General features: G+C 47.2%; 1 protein-coding gene across 2 annotated transcripts; it reads left to right on the plus strand.

The window, feature by feature from the left end:
- Positions 1-570: 570 nt before the first annotated feature.
- On the plus strand, positions 571-25,694 carry si:ch211-269c21.2 (carbohydrate sulfotransferase 8). Of its 2 annotated transcripts, none has more exons than XM_047051813.1 (4): positions 571-900; positions 6,853-7,070; positions 23,599-23,639; positions 23,759-25,694. In XM_047051813.1, the coding sequence occupies exons 2-4, from the start codon at positions 6,878-6,880 to the stop codon at positions 24,830-24,832; spliced, it is 1,308 nt and encodes a 435-aa protein (XP_046907769.1). In that variant the 5' UTR covers positions 571-900; positions 6,853-6,877; the 3' UTR covers positions 24,833-25,694. The 2 variants fall into 2 exon arrangements, with proteins under 2 accessions (XP_046907769.1, XP_046907770.1); XM_047051814.1 differs by having other exon boundaries at positions 6,853-7,055.
- The last annotated feature ends 628 nt before the right edge of the window (positions 25,695-26,322 follow it).

The raw sequence follows: 26,322 nt of genomic DNA on the forward strand, positions 1-26,322 counted from the left end.
GGCAACCCCGAGCCTATCTGCTGCGCGAGCTCAGGTAAGGTTATGATCGGTCACTTGCTAAATCGACAAATAGCCTATACCACTGATATTAATTCTTATTTAAGTCATCCCCATAAAGTAACCACTACATTAGTAGGTATCCATTCTGACCGAAACAAATTACGTTCTAAAAGAAACAGTCGCTCCATGTACACCAACCTGTCATCGATCTTAGAACACTATTCTGATCTTATTGCGAGCTTTTGTGGCCCTAATTGGTACGCCGGTTACGTTGAATATTACAGTTGGTGAATTTAGTTTTAAGAATATATTGGTAACTTTTCTCTGGTGTCACCCATGCGCGCTAGGCTATAGCAGCCTATTTTTATTCAGCCTATTATTATTATGTATTTGTTACAATTGTCAAAATGTGCAGTAACTGGTCGACCAACCTAGATACGAACAATAGTCTACCTGTGGTTTGTAGTCGTTTGAAGCTCTAGCTATTATTGTAACAGTTGCTTAGCGGCGACGGCAGTATCAGCGGCATCACTTCCCACGGGACTGCTGGGGACGTCGGGCGTAGAAATAGAAGCAGGGAATTGCAGCGCGCTCTGCGCTCTAGTCACATTTGGCAAATCGCCTTGGCTACAGCGGTATGCGCTCCTTGTCACCGTCGAGCTTTATCTATCGTCTCACACCGATGAAATTGGGCTCTCTATGTTGCTACTACTGTGAACTGACAGACGACTTAATGACATGTATTATTTTCATTGTCAAATATTCTAGGCCTACGTTTGAAGAGTTGTCTGTATTCTAATACGTAGAATTCAATATAACCGCGAACAAGAGCAGAACATTCACTTCCGACGGGAGAAGCAGTCTCTTCAGTTCTCAAGCCAAATGGTGATTTCTTCTGAGGTAAGTAAATTAAGATTTAAATAGGTTATAAATGTCTTTTCATACAGTGTTGTAACGGTTGGTCTTGACTTGATTCAACCAAATAGATGCGGACATTTTGCCAACTTGCCACATCAAAATAGTTTTACAAGGTGGTACAGTAGACTACACACCAGAGTTTGCTTCTATCGGGGTATAAACTTTGCATCATATGTTATGCATTCTCATGAACTAGGCCTAATTTAGACAGAAACATTTAGTCCAGTTCAATTATCAATAACGGAACATCCCAATCCTGTACTGGGCGTCGTATGAAACTTCGTGATGAGACAGCAGCCAAACATGACAAGGATGACAAGCTAGTATTCAGTACCATGACGACCAGACAACCTAGTGCGAGTTGTTTTGGTTTAAACATGAGTTTGAAACCAATATGAGGTTAAAGCACTTTAAAAACGTTCAACTTTACTTTAATTAGTCAGTTGGGATGAAAACCAACCTGTGGTGCTAGCTAATATTCCTCCAAATGACGTCAGTGTGACGTGAAGAGGCTGCTATTAATTTGGTGAATAGGAAATCCTAGATTGGCTCATTAAATATAAACATTTATAAACAAGGTGTCAGGTGGTTGAGCAGGTAGAGCATCGGGCTAGTAATCTGAAGGTTGCCAGTTCGATTCCTGGCCGGTGCACATGACGTTGTGTCCTTGGGCAAGGCACTTCACGTATGTCTCCAGTGTTAGTCTGTGACTGTTCACAGAGGGATGGAGCCATCATGCTTCAAACAGATATCATATCCCACCTGTCAAGCCTGCTGATTGGTAGAGAGAAGGAAGAGGGGGGTTCATCTGTTCAGTCCTCCTCACCTCCTCTGTCAAAGAGGAGTTGAAGAACCTGCTCTGTGATCACACTGAATTATTTCTCTGCTCAGCTATAAATAGTTGTCCTGTGCACCTCGTAGCCCTGGGGTGGGAATCTGTGCACTGCGCCCGCAAGGCACACACACACACACATACTCTCACACACACACACACACTTGCCTGGACACAAACTCTCAAAGGCTCTCACACACACACACACACACACACAGTCATCCAATTTCAAATACTCATGCACACACACTGCAGACACTACACTTTCAAAACTCTGTCAGCTGTGTCAGAAACAACCTGACAACATGTCACGATGTCAAGTGATTTGTCACAGAGCTGATACGTCCTCCACTCAGACCAGTCTACTTCCTCCTTTATTAAATCTGCTGCATGATAGGGAGTAGCTTAGCAGTACTGTAGGGTTATCAAAACGCCCATAAAAATGCTCTTAAGCTTAATCACCACAGCCTAGATTTTAATATGGTACAGTATTTCAGCGTTCTCTGCCGCGGTGCTGACTGAATCAGGTATAAAGATTCAATTACCACCAAGACCATCTGACCTTAAACTCAGTCTCCGAGGAAATACAATGCTTCCGAACTCGGCTAATGAGAAAAACCACACTCCCTTACTATGCATCGGAGACGTCAAATAAGCCACAAAGGGCGTTTATTTCAAGGGTGGAGACCATTAATATTACATCCAAATGATCCCCTGACTTACTGAAACAGGTTTTAGTCTCTTCCTCCTTCCCCCCCTGAGGACACCCCCCCTGTTACGGTGACCTTTACTGTCGTTCGCTTTTGTTTACTTTCCCTCTTGGGATGGACAAGCAATTGGAATGTGTGTTTGTGGAGAGATGGGCGTGCGAGGCTTCTTCCACTATCAGGACGTAGGGCTGGGATCAGCCATGCATCTTTTAGCTCCATGTTTTAGCATCGCGGCTAATGGATGGTAGGCTTCCTTTGAGAACAGACACATAAAGTTGCAGAGCTTTTTATCGCAGCTTACCTCAGTAACTCTCTCTACTGGTGTTTTAACGAACAGTCATTTGTTGATTTGTGCTAAAAAGCAACAACATAATTAGCAATTGGCAGGGGAGGAAGGGTTTCTTCCCGTTTGTGCAAAACAAATGTACACAAAGAGGTTATTGTATAGTTTCTTGGGTCCATTACCGTCATGTAAGAATACCACTGTTTACAACCATGTGTTAGGCTTTTTACCATTTAAGGGTTCATTTACTGAATATTGCTGACAGGCCTGTGTCAAACATTATTAATAAAGCCTCATTATTTCTCATTGGATTATAAAACCCAGTGAATAGCCCATGTTTCACAGTAAGAAATATCCTCACGTTTTTCTGAAGGAGGCACTGAAAGAGGTCCTTGTGGCTGAATAGAAGGAACTATGGCTCCCTTCAGAAGCCTTTTTATTGGATGGAAGCAAAGCAATCAAGACCCTGAATACAGGGAAAATGGGTCATATTGACGCTGGACTGTCACAATAGAGAGAACAGTTTTGGTTGAAACGTTGTTGATCGGTTTCTTCAGAGTTCAGTGTTTCCCACAGATTAGAAAACTATATGTGGCGGGGGGGGGGGGGGGATTGGAAATAATTCACAAAATCAACAACAACAAACAAATAATTTCTGCATATGCAGGTAGCGACGCTGCATACAGGGTGCTAAATAACTATTTAACTGTTCGGCTCCATGACGCCGGGTAAGTAGCTAGCTCTTGAAACTTCTCACCAAAAGAACGTAGGGGAACCTTCGATTAAGACATGTCCGTCGGTACCTAGCGAAAAGTAGCCTCAACTTTCCTAGACCTTTAGCTACGGCACTAATGCTGAAGGCTCGCTGATGTAGCTGTCGGTCTCACTAGAACGGCGTATGCATTGTTGCTAACGTGTGCTGACGTAGTGACTGTGTGTGTATGTGAGAAAGACGCGTGCGTGAAAGAGACGGAGGGAGAGCAGGGAAAGGAAATGCAGCTGAACGAATACGCTGCGTGTTTTTACCTAAATAGCGATAAAAAAAAATGTTTTACGAAACGCAATGTGTGGCGGCCGGAGTTGATTCTGTGGCGCACCGCCACAAATTAGTCTATGTGTGGGAAACACTGGAGTTCAAGTGGGGGGGATCAGCTGAAATCTTTCCTTAGTAACGACATTGCAGTGTGATTTAAAGGGAAAGGGAAACAGAGTCTTGCGTCTCAAAAGCAACAATGACTGATGCATTCATCTTAGATCGGTTGTTTCGTATCGCAAGGTTTCACCGATTCTCTTGAATGATTAATTTCTGTCAATCTCAGTCCTGGGGTTAAGGGTTAACACATGGCTGCATAATCCTGTTATAATACTGCTGGAGAAGATAGATCAATAATGGGAGAGGCACAAGGAAAGGGGTTCATGCATCTCTATCACAACATCAGAGATATAATCCCTTAATCCCGAGGGTTGAGAAGTGTCATAGCTCCACCACAGTAAAGGGCACAGCACACGCTTCTCTGAGGCCCACACAGGAGATTACATCCCTGATCATCTCTGATGAAACAAATAATCTTATGTTGGCTTCTGCTGTGCTCTGCATCCTCTGCATGGTGTTGAGCTAAACATGTATTATAAAGGTTAGATGTTGATTTCATTGCCCTAGAACAGTAGAATCGGCGTGTTGCAAAGAATAAAATATCTGTGCTATTTTATTGTTCTCTTCCAGTATGGCTGGTTTTATGACCAGGCAACAAGGGACCCTCCATCACAACACTCCACCTACAGCAGATTGTTGGTGTATTTTAAGCTGTTTTAGTACTTTTTTATATTGATGTATAGATGTACCCAACACATGAAGTGGATGTCTGGCGGTCCAAATACCGTTTAGAGTCACCAGTAGAACTGATCCGTAATAGAACCAGTGTCTCTCACTAAACTCTATTTGTAAAGGGCTCATCGCATTGCAGTCACAATATTGACACATTTTGGACGCTTCAATATTTTTGTTTCCTATTTCAGTGTGTATGATCCACCTCAGGGTACTACGTGTTGCTGCTGTGCGTAATGGCGGATGACGCCTCCATCATTCTTTCTCTGAGAGAGCTATGATTGTCTGTAGTTTCTCAGGCAGCCTGTCCAGTGGTGTGCAGACAGCTATTGATCTCAGTGTGAGTTCTCCATCTGTCATGGTGATCCTGTATCCACGGGACTCTGAGCTGGATACAGCATTCTTGGCCGATCTGATAAAAGTAGCTTCCACCAGAGTTAAAACTCGATCAAAACGAGCGGGCAGGAAGCAGGAAATACACTTTCCACTGCTAACAGTCCAGGTGCTGAGACAGGTTTGGGTTTCCCTGGACGGTTTGATGTCTGTCATCTGAGTCGTTATTCAATACCTAAATACAATTATGATTGACCAATAGGAAAAAGGTTTTAGTTTTTAAATCAAATTAGAGAGGTTGCATAGCTGGCACCTTTTTAAATGTGCAAATAAGCTTCCTGGTCTTGTAGTTTCCACAGCAACAACAAAACATTTGTTGTGGGAAGTCAAGGGACTAGTATATGAACTATGAACACGATGAACAACGTGTCTTCGTTGAAAGCAGTGTTAATAATCAAAAGGTGTCGGAGGAGGGAAATGCTTTCACAATCACAACAATTGTTCTTTAGCACCATACGTTCTTTTCTTCAAGTAAAAATTATTGGAGTCAGGGTATAATTATCATGTTATATAATCACACCTCTGATTACTTAATATGGCAAGCAAGCCCTTCTGAGATGGAACAAGCCAGATTTGGACAAAAATCCCTTGTAAAGTGGATATTTTTTTCAGCAAATATTGTAAGTGTAGGCATTTAGTTGGTGTGTTTGTGTATATATGCATATATATTGCATTAAAGGTACATTAACCACCCTATAACTACACAGCAAAACTTCACATTAAAGTTCCATTAACTACCAACCACGTAGCAACACTTAACATGAAGGATACAGTAACAACCATTTAACTACATAACAAAGCTTTACATACAGGTTATTTTAACTACCACGTAGCTACGTTGATATGCTTACTATAGATTTTGCTTTGAAGTTACATGGTAGTTAATGTAATTAACCTTAACGTAAACTGTATTCCCACACGCTGAACGCAGATGAACAGCTGTGAGAAATCTAATGTGACCAGTCAGCATTGTAAAAGGTATTGATTTGAGATATCAGATCAGGGTTACACATTGCGGTTCAATGAATCTGCTTTGATAATACAAAATGTCACTGTTGTAATTATATCTGTCCCTATTGAAAAGATCAATATGGATGCCTGCAGCTGGCATACAAACTAGACACCCAACAGATTAGAATTGTAATATTCAACCCATCATTTTCAGTACCAAAGGGTAGATTAGAGAGGGGAAAACAATCACCCCTAGAGAAAAGTTGCAGTTGCCTTTCAAGGAAAAGCAATCAACAGCCAACACACCACAGCAGATGAAGGGTGAGGTTGCTGTCTGGCTGCCCAGGATCATCTACCTTCACTCTCATTCCCCCACCAGTAAATGAGCAAATGGCTGGAAGTGTGTTTCCGTGTGTGAGATTATGTGTGTGTTTCTTTGTGCGATCGTGTCTGTGTGTGTGTGTGTGTGGGCCTACCTGAACAGCTGATCTGTGCTGCTAGTCACACCTGCTGTGTGTGTTTGACCCTGCGCCTGAGACAGATGCGTCTTCCTGGGCTCTGGGGAACAGCAAGCTGCAGCAAACTCTGCAGGGGTTCCTGAGCAATAAACACACACACACACAGAAGCACACACACACACTCACACACAAAATTCTGCTAGATAGTTAACTAGATGTCTATCTTATATATATCTTAGATAGATAGATAGATAGATAGATAGATAGATAGATAGATAGATAGATAGATAGATATAGATAGACAGACACACACACACACACACACACACATATACATACATACATACTTACTTCATACTTACTTCTTTGCATAGCAACAGTAAAGTAGTCTCATCGTCACTGGTCTATATACCTTCCAGCCTGGTCCTAATCTCTCCTACAGTAAACTCAGCCAGAGTCTGGTTCCTCTCTCCTGTCCCCAGGTACCAAGGCCAGGGCCGTGGAGGGATGCCCGGGGTGGAGTGTAGGACTGTGGGAGCCCCGTGTGGTAGGAGGAGGCCCCTAACCATGAAGCTGCCCTGCTCCCTCTACTGCTCCCTGTGGCTCCTGCTGCTGCTGGTGGCCGGCTCCCTGCTGCTCCTCGTGCACCTGCAGGACGTGTCTGAGATGCTGCAGCACACCGCAGGTCAGCACATGGCAGGTCAGTCCCCGTCGCAGAGGACCAGGTGCAGAGACGTCTGTCCCTGACTCCCGCGCTTCCCCTGTTTGAATTACTGACCACAAAGGCTGATTTCCCGCCAGTCTGCAGGAATGAGATGGTCTTGAGACCATCGTGATTATTTTTTTTATGTAGTAGATATAGAATATATAGTAGTATTCTGGGAATCTGATATCCAGTGTCTCTCATCAGCCTCCACAGCAGGTTACCACCCCGGGCGTGGCCAAGACAGTGGCACCTGACACTGGTGCTGTGCCTCCTGAAATCCTTCTTCTGTTTTTGCTCAGGAGATTAACAAAGCTAACAGCAGGGTGTGTGTGTGTCTAGGTGTGTGTGGGGAGGGGGAGGGGGGGTCGTGTTGACCCTGGCACATCCATGCAGAGGGCTCAAGCCCTTCAGTACCTAAAGCCTGTCCACTGTGGAGCTCCTGCTGTGCTCTGTCAGGCCTCTTCACTAGCCTCCTCATCTGTTTGGACTTCCCACAGTTTCCTAACGCTAATTGATTAGCTTCTTATTGATTTCCGTTCTCTGGGAGGGAGGGGCTGAGTGTTGAATGAGATTACCCAGAGCAACAGTAACTCACGCTGTTCCAGATTGTTTTTTCATTAATTGAACCAATCACATCTCTGTTTCAGATGTGTGAAACTCGATCCCTCTGCTTTGCTTACTCTGCAACCCGCCATTTTAACTGCCACTTAATCCCTTAGAGGCATGGTCCTAAAAACCTTTTTTTGTTTATAACTAGATTTCCATTCAGTATTTTAAGATATATATACATCACATTTACATTTAATCATTTAGCAGACGCTCTTATCCAGAGCGACTTACAGTAAGTACAGGGACATTCCCCCCGAGGCAAGTAGGGTGAAGTGCCTTGCCCAAGGACACAACGTCATTTGGCGCAGCCGGGAATCGAACTGGCGACCTTCAGATTACTAGCCCGAATCCCTCACCGCTCAGCCACCTGACTCACCTGACTATATATATCATATATATGCACAGCGTATTTCCATTCTACACCATTGTGATTAGGGTCCCTGTATAATTATTTCCTCTGCCTGCTCAACTTCCTCCGGTCGCTTGAATGCCTGTGAGATAGTGCCAGTTTAGTTCCAGGCGTCTTTCAACACTGCTTTAAACTGAGTTGAGTCTGCTAAATAAAAACTCACATTTAATCACAACAAAGACTTCCTTTCCCTTCTCCCCCTCGTTTGCACCCCGTGTGCCAGGTTGTCTGTTTGAAGTGACCTAATGACATGTGAGAAATACAAAACAAAAATACGTCACGGCAAGTTAATTTCAAGTGGGAGGTTTAATTAATGTTCTCTGTGGGTGGTCCACTCTGGGATAGACTACCTGTGGGGGATGAACACCATTACCCAAGCTGCCTCACTGTCTCTTCACAATGAGGATGTGTTCGCTCAATAGAAATACCTCAGTTGACATTTTCATTGGGTATTATTTCGTCTTAATTAATTTTTAGTTCAAGCTGTTGGTTCCCTGTCAAGGTTATTTCTGGGGTAAGTCTGCTTGTGCCTGCCTGCCTGCTGTGTGTTTTAAACACATTCTAATGTTCCATACCTTCATCTAGTCAAGCAGAGTTCAGAATATGAGGAGTCAGATGGCTGAGCGGTTAGGGATTCGGGCTAGTAATCAGAAGGTTGCAAGATCGATTCACGTCCATGCCAAATTACGTTATGTCCTTGGGCAAGGCAGTTCACCCTACTTGCCTCGGGGGGAATGTCCCTGTACTTACTGTAAGTCGCTCTGGATAAGAGCGTCTGCTAAATGACTAGACGTAAAATTTAAATGTTGGAGCCTGAATTCAGGGCCTACTCTTTTCTACGCACCAATCGTTTCCATGCCGAGTCAACTTGTCTGCTCAGTTAACCTCTAAAAGCAGATTTCTGATTCTCTGTCATGAAATATTTGCAGACATGCTGCTACATCAATACTGTTGTGGATGTGCTGCAGCATCAATACTGTTGTGGATGTGCTGCAGCATCCATACTGTTGTGGATGTGCTGCAGCATCAATACTGTTGTGGATGTGCTGCAGCATCAATACTGTTGTGGATGTGCTGCAGCATCAATACTGTTGTGGATGTGCTGCAGCATCAATACTGTTGTGGATGTGCTGCAGCATCAATACCAGGGGTTTCAAGTATGTTCCTGGAGAGCTACCTGCCTCCTGGTTTTTGCTCCAACCACACTTATTGTACGTAATTCAACACTAGTTACTTGACCAACCAGCTAATTATTAGAATCAGGTGTGCTAGATTAGTGTAGGAGGGAAAACCTGTCATGATTTGTAGATAACTGAGTAACTGTGAGACTAATTAGATAATCCATAATCAATATGTTCGCTGTCAGTGACTTGTTATCCTTAATGCTTTGTGGACTAACAGACACATGCCTAACAGTGCTACATGGAGCAGACAACGGTTGTTGTTCCAGTACAGAACCCTTCCTGTCCTGGAGTCTGACATCATCAGTAAAACTAGTGGTGGGCAGACAATAGGCTTCACAGTGCATTATGTCATGGCTCCTACACGGCTAACAGATGTTGCTGTTTCTCTCTCGGCACACAACAGACATTCCCCATGCTTGGGGGAGACCAAGGGATGTTGAGTTACAGTAATGAACCAACTCATGGTTATGCTGTTGTGTGTGTGTGTGACAATTTGCATGACTAACAAAACACAAATTATAAATGATCCCCAACTAGAGATGCAAGGGTGTTTTGCAGGCACACATGACAGTTGCAGAATGAATGAGGATGACGAATGATGATAAATCTGTCATGTTTAGTCACACCATGTGTTTGCTATTGGTGCACGTGCTTGTATTATATATGTCGATAATTCAGTCTTTTTCCACAGCAAACTAAAGGGACCTCTGGGGAGACTATTTAAACAGGCTTTTAAAAATATATTCCATCTCACTAACACTTCTATCTTGCTTCACAGCCTAACTCATGCTGACAGAAACCTTACTGTACTCACATTCTTACCATATGGGCATTGAGTCAGCACTAACACAAGGTCATCACCTTGGGAGGGAGTGGTCTTCATAAGTCTACACTGAGCTCCTGGGCTCTAGCTGAGAATCAAGGAGTAGCGTTTGATTACAATGAACAGGAGTTGCCTTCATCGATACAAGGTTATGGGGTTAATGTTGGCTTGATGCCTTTGAAAGATGTGCCCTTCGCTCACACAAAGGGAATAGAGTGTTGTGTCTCTCTCTCACTACACATTGAAATGAGTGTGTAGTAATTATACCACATCTGAACCATGCAGTAATCTTCCGAGGAAGGAGCTGATCTTCTTAGACTGAGGTCAAAGTTCAGGAACGCCCCAGAGACACGTGAACCCTTCCTCCTCCTGGAAAGATAAGAAGGGGTCACAAGGTCACGCAGAGCAATGAACTTCATTGACATTTTATTCATTAAGCAGACTCTTTTATCCTAGTGGTAGATGAGCAGTCGCTCAGGTCTATTAGCATGGACTGGGAACAACTTCACGCCCACAGACACAGAATGGAACATTGTGATGTCAGCGGGGAAACATTCTGAGGATTCAGACTTCTCTCCTCATCTGCTCACGCCCTCTCCCGTTCTCAAGCAGAGGAGGAGGGGGGGAGGGAGGGGGGAGGGGGGAGGGGGGGGAGGGGAGGGGAAACTCAGACAACAGGCTGCCTAGTTCCACTTCCTGCGTTACACCAAGCGCAAGCTAATTGGTCAGACATCACCTGTCACTGCGCTGGACGGTTGTTTTGCAGTAGGCAGCGTGGTCTTAACATGTCTTTGGTTAGTCTATTTCCTGTGTTTTGGACGGTATGAATCTTAATCAGTTGGCGTGTTCAGCTGAGGCGTTAGTTGCATCCCCTGCACGGTGAACAAAGCAACCTCATGATTAGACAAATTCAGGTGAATAAAGAGTGTTGAAGATCAGAACAGAAGAAAGGACACTTGTCTAATAGACTGCTACACCGAATGTGCTCTCAACCCAGACAGAGAGGGAAGGGTGTTGCTCAAGCTCAGATGCAGAGATCTCATTAATATTCCTCGCTCACATACAGGGTAAGTGCAGCTCAGCCCAAGACAGAAAGACTATAGAGAGATGGGAGAGAGGGTGAACCACAGGAGAGAGGTTGAACCACAAGAGACAGGGTGAACCACAGTAGAGAGGGTGAACCACAGTACAGTGTCTCTACCTATCTCTATAGGAGCCTCTGTCTGTCTCTATAGGAGTCTCTGTCTGTCTCCAGGAGCCTCTGTCTGTCTCTAGGAGTCTCTGTCTGTCTCCAGGACCCTCTGTCTGTCTGTAGGAGCCTCTGTCTGTCTCCAGGACCCTCTGTCTCCAGGACCCTCTGTCTGTCTCTAGGAGCCTCTGTCTGTCTAAAGGAGTCTCTGTCTGTCTCCAGGAGCCTCTGTCTGTCTCCAGGACCCTCTGTCTCCAGGACCCTCTGTCTGTCTCCAGGACCCTCTGTCTGTCTCTAGGAGCCTCTGTCTGTCTCCAGGAGCCTGTGTCTGTCTCTAGGACCCTCTGTCTGTCTCCAGGAGCCTCTGTCTGTCTCCAGGACCCTCTGTCTGTCTCTAGGAGCCTCTGTCTGTCTCCAGGACCCTCTGTCTCCAGGACCCTCTGTCTGTCTCCAGGACCCTCTGTCTGTCTCTAGGAGCCTCTGTCTGTCTCCAGGAGCCTCTGTCTGTCTCTAGGAGTCTCTGTCTGTCTCTATAGGAGTCTCTGTCTGTCTCTATAGGAGTCTCTGTCTGTCTCCAGGACCCTCTGTCTGTCTCTAGGAGCCTCTGTCTGTCTCTAGGAGTCTCTGTCTGTCTCTATAGGAGTCTCTGTCTGTCTCCAGGACCCTCTGTCTGTCTCCAGGACCCTCTGTCTGTCTCCAGGACCCTCTGTCTGTCTCTAGGAGTCTCTGTCTGTCTCTAGGAGTCTCTGTCTGTCTCTATAAGACCCTCTGTCTCTGGATCTCAGTGGTGTTTTAAATTTGCATCACTCCCCGAGAGCATCTATTTTCCCAATCCTATTCTTAACCCTATTTCTAGTAATAAAATGTCCTCCCTCTAATACTCCTTGACTGTTGTGTTAATGACTCTGACAGGATGTGTTCATATACGATTATAGAATGTGTCATGATAGTGATTTACAGTGTAAACCAATGATATATGCTCTTCCTGGCACTGGGTGTGCTTTGGGGCTCTGGCTTTGTTGTAATGGATTCTCACCCTGTTGTGGTTTGGCAAGCTCGCACCCAAGAGATAGATAATGAATCTGACTGGATTTAGTGACTATGAGACTGGGGGTGGCTGCACTGCTGCTGTTGTTATGTGTTATTTAATGCATGAGGAGTTTCATCTCAAATAAGTTTGGCTGGCACTCAAAGGACTAATTGTAGCAACGAGAAGCTGAATAGTTGAAAGGCACAGTCATATCAAAGTATCTAACAAACAGTTCTAACTACTGCAGAGTCAGCTGCAGCCATTGATAGAGAACATGTTGTTCCCAATTACTTAAATACTGTGAATATGTCTTAATGCACGCTTGTCACAGTACGTTCAAGCCCTAAAATGGATCAGTTTTGATATGACTGTAAGATATTCCCCTCTGGGGGCAGAGAGAACAACACAGTGGTGGTAGCTACGTTGTTGATCTCCAAGGAGAGATCTGCAGCAGGCCGGGAGAGGAAGTAGGAAAAATAGACAAAATACAATGACACAAAATACCCAATACCAAAACATTTAACTTAAATGTTAGGAACATTTCTACACAATTGTGCAAAAGTATTCGTTAGTAATTACGTTTTTAAAGCAGATTAAAACTCTGTAAATCAGTCTTACCTGCTCTTAATATGTTTACGGTAAAACATACACTACACTTAAGTCATAGGAACTTCCCACTAATTTCCAAGGCTCTTATAGAAGGGACAAAGTACAGTATTATCCTGGAAGTGATCTCAGATTACTTAGATTAATTAGATGAATTTTATTCTGCATACCTGTCTTCTTAGTATTAGTTATTATTAGTTCATTAGACTGCACCTTTTGTATAGTATAGTTAGACTTGTTTAAACACCACTTATTTAAGATTTACTCCTATATGTTGAATGTATGCACCCTCCTGCCAAAGTAAATTCCTCGCCTGTGCAAACTTTCATGGCGATTAAAACCCTTTCTGATTCTTATTCTGATGAACATATGGCAAACCTGCATAAACAATGCAGCTAGTTCTGCAGAACTTTTACGGCTTCATTTTAAGTGTCGTTCGTGTGAAAGATGAGATGAGCCACCATATGGAGAGAGGAGCTGCAGTCTTCATGTCTGGAATAGAAATGAGTTGTTTTCTGCTGCTCCTTAAAGACACACGGTACACCTGGAACACACCTGAAACGGATTACTGAAGTCAGCATGGGGCATCCACGTTCTCTGTCCATCTCGTTGGTTTGGACGACAGCATCTGCTAAACAAATGTCTATTCATGAGCTTGAACTTTGAACCTTTGGTGATTGGATGTGGCTAACGTAAACATTCGCTTTCTAGTTATTCACTTGCATTGGTGATTCTGCCAAATACCCCATCTTAATGCTATCCCGGGTGTTGTGCTTGTCACAATAATGTATTCTAGTTATTACTCTGCATTTTCAGCATCTCTCATCTCACACTATTTAGACTGTCAGATTCCTAAAGTCCCAGAGCATCACACAGAGCTTCATGGGCTTGGATGCATTAGCGTCCGCTGAACCACAACACATTAGCTCATACTGACAGCCTATCAAGCTAAAAGACTTCCTACCGCCTTAATTGCCTCTTTCACCTCTCTGACACTAGATAGAAAATATAATGTATTTATTGTGGTTTTTATGAGTGAATAGGTCAGAAAGAGTCTGTTTTTTGATGGACCTCCAGGCTCCCTAATTTAGCCATCACAGTCCCATTAGAGACATGGAGTGATTTTAAATCACAATCCATGGGCTCAGAATCCCTTGGCTTAGAATGTTTGTGTCTTCTTTATCATATCTGGGCAGACATTTGTAAACAAGTTTTTTTGGGGGTTGTAAAAGCCACAATTAATATTTCCATGGGGTGATGATGTATTGTAGTATATTAATACTAAAATATATTCATATTATATTCCATGCTACAGAAATACCCCATAACACAGTATATTCCATGCCACAGTAAACTCCATACAAAAGTTTATTCCAAACTACATACCCAATATTTCAGTATGTTCTTCTGGTGATAAGACTCCACACTACAGTATTCCAATCTACAATATATTATTATTGTATATTCTTTGAGTGATGATTACAATGATTATTGCACGTTACAATGAACACAGGGTCACATTGTGTCAGTGTTATGTTAATGGCTTCATGAAACATGTATCAGCTGAAGACAGTGGACCGATACAGAAATAGAATCTGTTTTGCATCTGTTTTGTCCCGTCGACACAGACGACAGCTTAGATCTCCTGTAGCATTAACCCAAAACCAAGTCCCTCAGCCTCTCTCCTCTCAGCCTCCCTCCTCTCAGCCTCTCTCCTCTCAGCCTCCCTCCTCTCAGCCTCTCTCCTCTCAGCCTCCCTCCTCTCAGCCTCCCTCCTCTCTGACCTCCCTCCTCTCAGCCTCCCTCCTCTCTGACCTCCCTCCTCTCAGCCTCCCTCCTCTCTGACCTCCCTCCTCTCTGACCTCACTCCTCTCAGCCTCTCTCCTCTCTGACCTCCCTCCTCTCAGCCTCCCTCCTCTCAGCCTCCCTCCTCTCTGACCTCCCTCCTCTCAGCCTCCCACCTCTCTGACCTCCCTCCTCTCAGCCTCCCTCCTCTCTGACCTCCCTCCTCTCAGCCTCCCTCCTCTCTGACCTCCCTCCTCTCTGACCTCCCTCCTCTCAGCCTCCCTCCTCTCAGCCTCCCTCCTCTCTGACCTCCCTCCTCTCTGACCTCCCTCCTCTCAGCCTCCCTCCTCTCAGCCTCCCTCCTCTCAGCCTCCCTCCTCTCAGCCTCTCTCCTCTCAGCCTCCCACCTCTCTGACCTCCCTCCTCTCAGCCTCCCTCCTCTCAGCCTCCCTCCTCTCAGCCTCTCTCCTCTCAGCCTCCCTCCTCTCAGCCTCCCTCCTCTCTGACCTCCCTCCTCTCAGCCTCCCACCTCTCTGACCTCCCTCCTCTCAGCCTCCCTCCTCTCTGACCTCCCTCCTCTCTGACCTCCCTCCTCTCAGCCTCCCACCTCTCTGACCTCCCTCCTCTCAGCCTCCCTCCTCTCAGCCTCCCTCCTCTCTGACCTCCCTCCTCTCTGACCTCCCTCCTCTCAGCCTCCCTCCTCTCAGCCTCCCTCCTCTCTGACCTCCCTCCTCTCTGACCTCCCTCCTCTCTGACCTCCCTCCTCTCAGCCTCCCTCCTCTCAGCCTCCCTCCTCTCAGCCTCTCTCCTCTCAGCCTCCCACCTCTCTGACCTCCCTCCTCTCAGCCTCCCTCCTCTCAGCCTCCCTCCTCTCTGACCTCCCTCCTCTCAGCCTCCCTCCTCTCAGCCTCCCTCCTCTCAGCCTCTCTCCTCTCAGCCTCCCTCCTCTCTGACCTCCCTCCCACAGCACCCGCTGAGTCTCTGGGCCCCTGGGGGGTGCAGAGTGACCAAACACTGAGCCAAGGCATTAGGACCACCCACAGACGAAGCGACTAACGTCGATCACTTCCTAACAAGGGCTCATGTCCAGATCTGGCTAGATCAGATGGAGATGTCCTGTCTTCTCACTCACAGATCACTGTACCTCTGTGTCCGTCTCAAACCTTTAGAAGGCTGAGCTGGCGGGATGGCGTGGTGTGTTTTATCAGTAATCATGCGCTGGTTTACCTAAACAGATGGATCCCTCCCTGCTGTTTTATTTATCAGCTTGTTTTTGTGCTCCCAGATCCCAGCGTCGTATCATCTCGCTTGTCGTTGCCTTGAATAGACTCAACTACAGCCCTATGAATAACACAACCAGATGAATAATACAGCAGAGAGAACAGGGCTTTTGTTTTTGCGTTCGAGTGTGTGTGTGCATGTGTATGTGAGATTTGTGTGTGTATGCATGTGTGCATTGTGTGTATGTGAGTTGTTTGTGTACGTCTGCTTGTGTATGTGTGTGTGTGTGTATGTGTAGGTGAGTTGCGTGTGTGTGTCTGCTTGTGTGTGTGTCTGCATGTGTGTGTGTATTTGTATAGGTTTGTGTATGTGTGAACACTTACAAGAACAGCATAGACACTGAAAGCACGTAGCACCTGCAAGTTCCAAACCTGGTAACATTGACCCCATTCAGTCAGAGCAGAGCCTCTATCAAATCCGGAGCTCAGACACCAGGCTGACGACTTCTGAACAGAAAGTTCCGGAATGAGCCCCATCAGTGAACATTGAGGGAAGGAAAGACAGAGAGGGGAGTGAGAGCAGGGGGAAGTTATGAGGGCTGAGCGCCAGAGACTGAAGTGCATTCTGGGAAGGCTTGGCAAACACAGCTTTCTGCCAAGAAGACAGTGAGACCTGTCATGGAGGCAGAGTGATGAAGCACACAGCATCAACAAAGTGTCACGACACACAGAGACCTTGAACAGAAGGCTCTGCCCGGACGGTCTAGACAGGGCGGGGTGTTAGGGGAAGACAGAAGGTCGGAGGACACCATGGCCTCTGCAGCTGCGGATGATTCTCATTCACAACCACGGAAGGACGACCTGCCCAAGGTCAGTAGACTAGTTAGATGTGCAACGCAACAGGATAAAAGTTCACTGTGTGTTTATGAATATTAGCATCTCATCTGCATACTGCGAGAGTTATTAGAGCTGCTACTCAGGAAGCGCTGGATCCATTTAAGAGTCTTCATTGTGCTTCACCTGGAACTAGCAGAAGAACAATGGATTTCAGGAACTTTTTTTCGTTTGGATACACTTAAAACTTCTCACATGAAAACGAATGAATCAATGAGCATGACTCTGGACATGCATGTTACTTATAAATGAAGTTACATCTTATTTATAAGTGCTTCCAGTGTCAGAGTTCACAACTTGGCCGGTCAGCCGGGATGGTTTTCAGCCTATCATGCCCCTGGTTGATTTGGTAATGGGCAAGTCATTGGGTGCTGGGAAAATGCGGTCAGTGAAAGCCAGCTCTTATGTCCTCACCTCTCCACCTCCCTGACTCTCTCTCCCACCTCTCCCTGGACTCCCCCTTTCAACTTCGCAGAAGGTTATCTTTTATTGATGGAACAGTTATGAATATTTCAAAACGTTTCAAAGTGACTTGAAAGGCTTCCACCACTCGCTGGTGAGCGAGCCAACCTGTCACCATGTTTCCTGCTCAGTGCGGAGTTAACGACTTGAATCAGAGAGATAGAATAGAGCAGGGGTGTCGAGCTCCGGTCCTCGAGGGCCGCTGTCCTGCATGTTTTAGATGTTTCCCTGATCCAGCTCACCTGATTCGAATGAATGGTCGTTATAACAATCCTTTTAATTGAATCAGGTGTGTTGGAGCAGGGAAACATCTAAAACATGCAGGACAGCGGCCCTCGAGGACCGGAGTTCGACACCCCTGGAATAGAGGGTCTGGGGAACGCAAGCTCAGAGACAACTTTGTAACGATAGCAGAAGGAAAGGCCCGGCATGTCAACACACACAGCACAGGCATTCTAGTGTGTGGTACACGCGTGCACATGTGACTGTAGGGTACCTGTTCTGGGCCATCTTCAACACTTTGACGACCAGGCCAACACTGGAGACGCACATTCAGTTTGGGACAAGTGCCTCTGCCAGAAGAGCAGACGTCTCCAAAGGAAAATCTGAAATCCATCTTGTCCCCATTGGTGTGATACTTACTGCTTGTTTGCAAGCGTTAGAATAACCCTGATTACCATCTGGTTTGGGAATTGTAGCTAAATTATTTCTGTACGGTGCAACATTACTTCGGACCCTCTTTATTGGTAGTTGCTGACGCTAAGAAAATTGCAGCAATGAGGCCAACTTACATTTAGTCATTTAGCAGACGCTCTTATCCAGAGCGACTTACAGTAAGTACAGGGACATTCCCCCCGAGGCAAGTAGGGTGAGGGGCCTTGCCCAAGGACACAACGTCATTTTGGTGTGGCCGGGAATCGAACTGGCGACCTTCAGATTACTAGCCCGATCCCTAACCGCTCAGCCACCTGACTCCCCTTACTTCAGCAGATCAGCACCCGAAGGGCTGAGACATGAAAAGAGTCGGTGTGTTTGTGTCTGAACTGAGGAAGTAAGCTTTTATGCTCCCTATATTAACAGGATCTGACACGTGTATGTATGATTTACGAGCTCACGTTAGACGCAGGAAGATTCATCCCTGTTAAGCAACTCTCTCAATCTTTCACACTCTTCTGTCATGTTCACTTACCTGACTTGCAGCTGCTGTACATGTTTCTCATGTGTCGCCATCCAAACATTTCTTCTCTTATGAGTTCCTGTCAAAGTGAAGGTTGTGTCATTAGTTTCAACCAGTGTTGGTTACTGGACTTCCATAGAATCCAGTATCACATGACAGGTCTCTACAGTAGTGATCCTCAATCATTTCAACAGAGACACTTGCTCTCATTTCCAAATGCATCCTCCACTCTGCGTGTAGTAAGTTACCGTATGGCATACTTTCATCCTGACAATATGCAGAAAATACATATATTTATATTTATGCACAATAACCTTTAGAATTGCTGTCTCTCTTGTTTGTGTGATGGAGGTTAGAAGTATTGAAGAATTGTTCCTCTTGAGGCATATGTCTTTGTCAAAGTTACTTTGTTGATCCATTTAAAAATGAACTGGCATTTTGATAGGTCACTGCTTTTCACCAAGAATACTGCATTTGCGATTATTCATTTGACTGCACTAGACATTACAATCGCTTCAGTTCTGATAGGATTTACTGAGATACCTGAATGTCAATCCTGTTTATCCGTGTAGATAGAGGTGCCTGTGTTCCTGCGTTCACGATTGTTTATAGACACACTACTATTTATTTGTAAAACTATTTTACCTACGGGTACGAAATAAAGCTACCTTGACCTTGACCTATGGCAACCTATGAGCTCGGAAACAGCAAGAGCCCGGTAACAGAGCCGACGGCACCCCAGCCCAGCCCTGGAACAGATGACCCAGACCAGCCCTGGAACAGATGACCCAGACCAGCCCTAGAACAGATGACCCAGACCAGCCCTGGAACAGATCACCCAGACCAGCCCTAGAACAGATGACCCAGACCAGCCCTAGAACAGGTGATCCAGGCCAGGTTTTACCTCTCCCCGCTCCACAGTCAGCCAGCGAGGAGCACAGCTGCACCTCGTCAGTTGCTCGGGGAGCGGCAGATAAAGGCTGACCAGCGTCAGACTAGAGGAGTTTGAGTACAAAGCTGGTGCCGAATGGGTGAGAGCAGGAATCCAGCAAAGTACAGCTGTCCGTGCCGTAATCCCCTTTGCGCTGTTCTCTGTCGCAAGGCAAAGCCCTACACAGGGCTCCTGTGAACTGAGCCCTACACAGGACCCCTGTTAGCTGAGCCCTACACAGGACCCCTGTGAACTGAGCCCTACACAGGACCCCTGTTAGCTGAGCCCTACACAGGACCCCTGTAAGCTGAGCCCTACACAGGGCCCCTGTGAACTGAGCCCTACACAGGGCCCCTGTGAACTGAGCCCTACACAGGACCCCTGTTAGCTGAGCCCTACACAGGACCCCTGTGAACTGAGCCCTACACAGGACCCCTGTTAGCTGAGCCCTACACAGGACCCCTGTAAGCTGAGCCCTACACAGGGCCCCTGTGAACTGAGCCCTACACAGGGCCCCTGTGAACTGAGCCCTACACAGGACCCCTGTAAGCTGAGCCCTACACAGGACCCCTGTGAGCAGAGGAATTCCCTCGTTCAAGCAGGAACTGAAGTTGGGCTCTTTTGAAACTGATTCTCATGAATAGATTTTTGTTAATAAAATGCTTTTTGTGCCGACCATGTCCCTGGTTGTGGATCTATTCTAGTTATGTGAGGTCACACCTCACTCTGACCTCCTTGGTTTCCACAACATGAGAGAGAGAGAGAGAGAGAGAGAGAGAGAGAGAGAGAGAGAGAGAGAGACAGAGACAGAGACAGAGACAGAGACAGAGACAGAGACAGTACTCCTGTGCTATCATTAGCCTGTAGCATTCCCAGGCTCCTGGCCTCAGCTGTGGCGTGCAGGGTTGGTTGGAACAGGTGCAAGGCTCTGAGCTGGCGGTGTGGAAGGACATCAGGCTCCTGGCGTAGGGAATGTCTTCAGCAGGGTCACATGTCCGTAAGCACACCTGTGTCTCTGCACATTCTGCTTTGTTTCTTTGTTTGTTTGCTTGTGCACCTCAGCTGTTTAGTTATCCAGTTTGTCCGCAGAGATAGAGAAATGATGAGTCAGGATGGAGGTGCTTGTAATGCGTGGATGAGACAGATTAACCCTAACAGATTCAGGTCTAAATCTGCCGTTTGGCTGCTAAATAATTGGTTCTTCAGCACAGCAGGGCCCTCTCTCCTTCGTCTCTCTCTCCTCCCTCTCTCCTTTCTCCTCCCTCTCTCCACTCCTCACTCTCCTCCCTCTCCCCTTTCTCCTCTCCTCCCTCTCTCCTCTCCCCTCTCTCTCCTATCCTCACTCTCTTACCTCTCCCCTCTCCCCTCTCTCCTCTCCCCTCTCTCCTCCCTCCCCCCTTTCTCCTCTCCTCCCTCTCTCCTTTCCCCTCTCTCCTCCCTCTTCCCTTTCTGCTCTCTCTCTCCTCTCCTCACTCTCCTCCCTCTCCCCTCTCTCCTCCCTTTCTCCTCTCTTCACTCTCCTCCCTCTCCCCTCCCTCCTCCCTCTCTCCTCTCCCCTCTCTCCTCCCTCTCCCCTCTCCCTCTCTCCATCTCTCCTCACTCTCCTCCCTCTCCCCTTTCTCCTCCCTCTCTCCTCTCCTCACTCTCCTCCCTCTTCCCTCTCTCCTCCCTCTCTCCTCTCCTCACTCTCCTCCCTCTCCCCTCTCTCCTCCCTCTCTCCTCTCCTCACTCTCCTCCCTCTCCTCTCCTCTCTCCTCCCTCTCTCCTCTCTCCTCCCTCCCTCTCTCCTCTCCTCTCTCTCCTCCCTCTCCCCTCTCTCCTCCCTCCCTCTCTCCTCCCTCTCCCCTCTCTCCTCCCTCTCCCCTCTCTCCATCTCTCCTCACTCTCCTCCCTCTCCCCTCTCTCCATCTCTCCTCACTCTCCTCCCTCTCCCCTCTCTCCTTCGTCTCTCCTCTCTCTCCTCCAGATCAACTCGGTCCTCCTGTCCAAGTCGCCCCCGTCATGAGCAGCGTGCTCTGGCATGTAATCGATGGGCAGAGGCTCCGTGTGGATCACTGTGATGGCATCCACACAGGCCTCCTGTCGGCCCTGCTGACACATGCTGTCACTCGACTCACACCCCCTTCCCCTAACCCCCCTACCCCCCCAACTCCCTCCTCCGTTCCCCCTGGTGAAGGCAGGGGAAGGAAGCGCGGTGGGGAGGGTCTCTAGGTGTGCGCATACCCCTAATTTCGGAGCATAATGTTTTTGCTTTTAATTTGTTCCGCAGAAACAGGACAAGTTAGTAGGCAGGTGTGGACTGGAGCTAGTGGATGATTCTTGGCACAGAGGAAGAAAGGGAGGGGGAGGGGGGGGGGAGGATTCTGGAAGGCAGCAGGTGTCATGGTTACGTCTCTCTGAAATAGAAACAGAAACATGGCAGTTGGAGGCTTGCCTCTCATTACAGAGACAGTGGTAATTGAACTGTACTGTAACAGTCACTCCCGCTCAGGTCCTGCTCTCCCCCCTGCTGACGTCCTTTCACACCTCGATTTAGCCCTCCCAGAATAGTTCCTCTAACATCCATCCTCATACGCAGTCTCTCTATTTCCAGCCTCACTTCTCCTGAAACGTGTCAAGCTCAGTCGCCCACGCAACGTTGCTGTCGACGATGAGCTGAAATAATGGGCGACGACGTAGTGGTTTGTCGCGTCTTTCCTGTGACATCACAGCTCGAGTTTTCTAACCTTGTGATGGTCTGCTGTGAGGCCATCTGGATGCCACAGTACACTGGCACATGAAGCATGAGCTCTGCTGAAGCCTCTGTGGGCACTCGTGTGTACTTGTGTGTACTTGTGTGTACTTGTGTGTGTGGGTGTGTGTGAGAGAGAGTTGTGTAGTATCCGGCGGCTCCTGTTGAGCATTGTCAACAGTGGCGTACACCTCAGCCTTGGATCTCATTTTCTGAACACAGAGCAGGGCAGCAGTGACGCACAGCAAAGACACACAGCAAAGAGAGAGAGAGAGAAAGAGCAAAGAGAGAGAGCAGAGAGAGAGAGAGACAAAGAGAGAGAGAGACAGAGAGAGAGAGAGAGAGAGAGAGAGAGAGAGAGAGAGAGAGAGACAGAGAGAGAGAGAGAGAGAGAGAGAGAGAGAGAGAGAGAGAGAGAGAGAGAGCGGATAGAAAAGTAGAGAGAGAGTAAAGAGAGAGCAGAAATACATCAGATACAGAGCAAAGGCACTGCAGTAAATATGGGGTCAGGGTTGTAAATGACCTCCAGTCTCTCAGCCATCCAGGCAGCAGGAAGAGTCTAGCCTCACTTGTCTCTGCTGACTGTGTGTGTGAAAGCTTGGATGTCCATAAACAGGCCAGACAATCCAGGGGAGAAGCTCAGAGACTGGTTGTCTGGGGCAGCAATACAACCTCATATCATTTTGTGGTTATATTTGACGTATTGATATTTCTCTATGTTTTGAGTGTCTGTTTTCAAAGTAATAAGCTATTCAAAGCACTCAGGATGGACTACCATTAGCAGCAATTCAAATGTAATGATGTAATGATTTTTACTGTAATGATTTCTGTCCCTGTTCTGCCTTGTCATTTGTTTTTCCACACATGAAAATGTTTTCCGTAACCGTGACAAAATTACAATGAGCAGCTTCAAAAATGTGGAGTTGGTTGCTACGCTAAAGGTTCATCAAGGTTTTCTGTTAGCCTCATTGGATTTACATTTTGGTTAAAAGAACAAAACTTCTAATGTTCTGTGCTCGAGTCATGTTTCACTAGGGACCAGCCAGGAAGGTGTGGGAAATCCTTCCACATCTTTCATCTTGGTAACTCAATCTCTTTTAAACTCACAAACACATACCCTCTCTTTCTTTCCTGTTCTCGTCACACCTGATCTTTCGATCAAAACCTCATCTCCAGTCATCTCCCGGCAGCACCGTCTATAACACGCTGCCCCCTCCTGTAACATGACTTCTCATCACAAAATTGTCATCTCAGCTGTATCCACACATCTTTAATCAAGACAGGAGAATATTTACTGAGTTATACGTACGACAGCTTCAAGCTTTCTCTCTGTGCAAGCAAATGTCAACGGTAACACTCACCGAGCAAAGGCACATCGTCTGTTCTCTGTTCAGAAAGCTGTTCTTGATTCATGTGAGAGTTTTTCTCTCATCCTGTTCAATTACTGTTTTCCTTTCTCTTGCTCTCTCCAGGTGCAAAGTTTGTGGGGGCTCCGAGATGGCCAGTTCAGAAGGTAAGCTTCCTCGCAAGCTGTAGCCTACTAAAAACAATGAAATGGCACCATCTAGTGGAATTTTGATGAATCACGCTTTTGTACCCGTTCATGCGTTGGACTTGCTCTGCCCCCCCCAGGACCAGGATGGTGATCGAGCAGGGAAGGAAAGATCTGACCCTGGCTGGGGTGGCATCAGAGATGGACCAGAGGTGGGGACCAGACCCTCCATGCCTCCCCTCCCCAGACAACCCACTGCCTCCCAGCTGCTGCCTGGCCCATCCGTCTTAAACTCTGAAGACACAAAACTACCCATCACCAAACGCCACAGGAAGCTGCTGCTAAAGAGCGGCTCCCCTTCAGGGGAGGAAGATCCACAGCAGCAGGCTCTGTCCCGGAGCCAGGAGAGCCGTCGACAGCTCCTGCGGGAGGTGTGTGCTCAGTACCATCCCAGCGTGACCGAGGCGTCTAGCCGGCAGGTGGCACGGGTGTTTGTGGAGGACAGGTCCGGCCTGCTGTACTGTGAGGTTCCCAAAGCCGGCTGTTCCAACTGGAAGCGTGTTCTGATGGTGCTGGACGGCAGCGCCTCCTCCACCCACGGCATCGCCCACGACGACGCTCACTACGCCAACCGTCTGCGTCGGCTGGACGCGTACGACACTGCGGGCATCGCTCAGAGGCTCCGCCTCTACACCAAGGTGCTGTTTGTCCGCGAGCCCTTTGAGCGCCTGGTGTCGGCGTTCAGGGACAAGTTCGAGAGCCCCAACTCCTACTACCACCCCGTGTTTGGCCGGCCAATCATCTCGCGGTACCGTGCCAATGCGACCCGCGCCGCTCTGAGGACGGGCACCGGGGTGACCTTCCGGGAGTTTGTCCAGTACCTGCTGGACGTGCGGAGGCCGGTGGGCATGGACATCCACTGGGAGCCCGTGAGCCAGCTGTGCAGCCCCTGCCTGCTCAAGTACGACTTCATCGGGAAGTTCGAGAGCCTTCAGGACGAGGCTAACTTCTTGCTGCGTCGTGTCGGAGCACCCAGCAACCTCACCTTCCCCCATTTCAAAGACAGGAACCCTGATGCGGAGAGAACTTCCACCAGAATTACCCAGCGCTACTTTGCACAGTTGAACTCGAGCGAGAGGCAGAGGGCCTATGACTTCTATTACATGGACTATCTGATGTTCAACTACCCGAAACCCTTCATAGATCTGTACTGAAGACTTGGGTTGCCAGGTTTGAGATTGTTGACATTTCTGTGGAGAGATTATCCTGTGGGCCTTGAACAGACACATTCAATGTTTTAAATGTTCTTAATCGTGATGTTAGACTGTGATATATGCTTGTTTTATTTGACTGTTTTGAGCAGAGGTCTCATAACCTTTTAGTTTACTGCTTTTTAAAATGTTATTATTCAAAGGAAATGCACAAGCTAGTTTACTTGGTCGATGCACTTGTATACCACCGTAGGTTGCTGAAGTGGTATTGATTGGCAGGCATTGATTGGAGCACTCTATAATGGTCTCACATGAACGTGACAGAAAACCTCTATTAGCAGTCTGACAATGAAGCACTGTGTCCTTTTGAAACACCACGACTTCTGTGAAGTCAATTATAATGAAGTAAATTAGTTGTTAAGAAGCTTGTCAAGCCTTGCTGTCCCACATGCTCTGAATGCCCTGAATGTACCCACCCTCAGCCTCTGCTCTGAGCCCCCACCCTCAGCCTCTGCTCTGAGCCCCCACCCTCAGCCTCTGCTCTGAGCCCCCACCCTCAGCCTCTGCTCTGAGCCCCCACCCTCAGCCTCTGCTCTGAGCCCACACCCTACAGACTGCTGCAGTGTGAAGATATTGACATGACAACAACTGGTGCAATATGAAGATAGATTATATATGACCACACAACGTGACAGTATGAATGATGTTTGTCAAAGTGCAATTGTATTATTATTAGTTTTGTTTTTGCTTTATTAATATGCCTACCAACAAAGGAAATTATATTTAAATCTCATAGTCCTATCTCAGTCTCAGAGTCCATGTTTGTTTTTACGCACTTTTGCTGTCAATAAATGTTTTAAAACGCTTTTCCAAACAAGTCCTCTATCTAAGCTCAGGATGACTTTGTACCCTGGTCCTGTATCGTGTGTCCTCCAACCTGACTTTAGACCAGTCTCTCACCGAGCACCAGCTACCTTCACCCTGTCTCCCTGCTAGCCCAGTCTCCCTGCTAGCCCAGTCTCCCTGTTAGCCCTGTCTCCCTGCTAGCCCTGTCTCACTGCTAGCCCTGTCTCACTGCTAGCCCTGTCTCCATGCTAGCCCAGTCTCTCTGCTAGCCCTGTCTCCCTGCTAGCCCTGTCTCCCTGCTAGCCCTGTCTCCATGCTAGCCCAGTCTCCCTGCTAGCCCTGTCTCACTGCTAGTCCTGTCTCCCTGCTAGTCCTGTCTCCCTGCTAGCCCTGTCTCCCTGTGTCCCTTCTAGTGATGTGTCGTTCGTGAATGATTCGTTCATTTTGAACGAATCCTTATAAGGACTCGGGAGTAACGAGTCCTCTCAACGAGTGATTCGTTCATTTCCCGACTCGGTCTTTCTACGAGTCTTTGGATCATTTTTCACGTGACCTGCATAGGCTCTGTAGCTAGAGCAGGGGTGTCAAACTCATTTCGCATCGTGGGCCACATACGGCCTAGGGAGATGTCAAGTGGGCCGGACCAT

Source organism: Hypomesus transpacificus, unplaced genomic scaffold (assembly GCF_021917145.1).
Source record: "Hypomesus transpacificus isolate Combined female unplaced genomic scaffold, fHypTra1 scaffold_176, whole genome shotgun sequence".
Lineage (NCBI taxonomy): Eukaryota > Metazoa > Chordata > Actinopteri > Osmeriformes > Osmeridae > Hypomesus > Hypomesus transpacificus.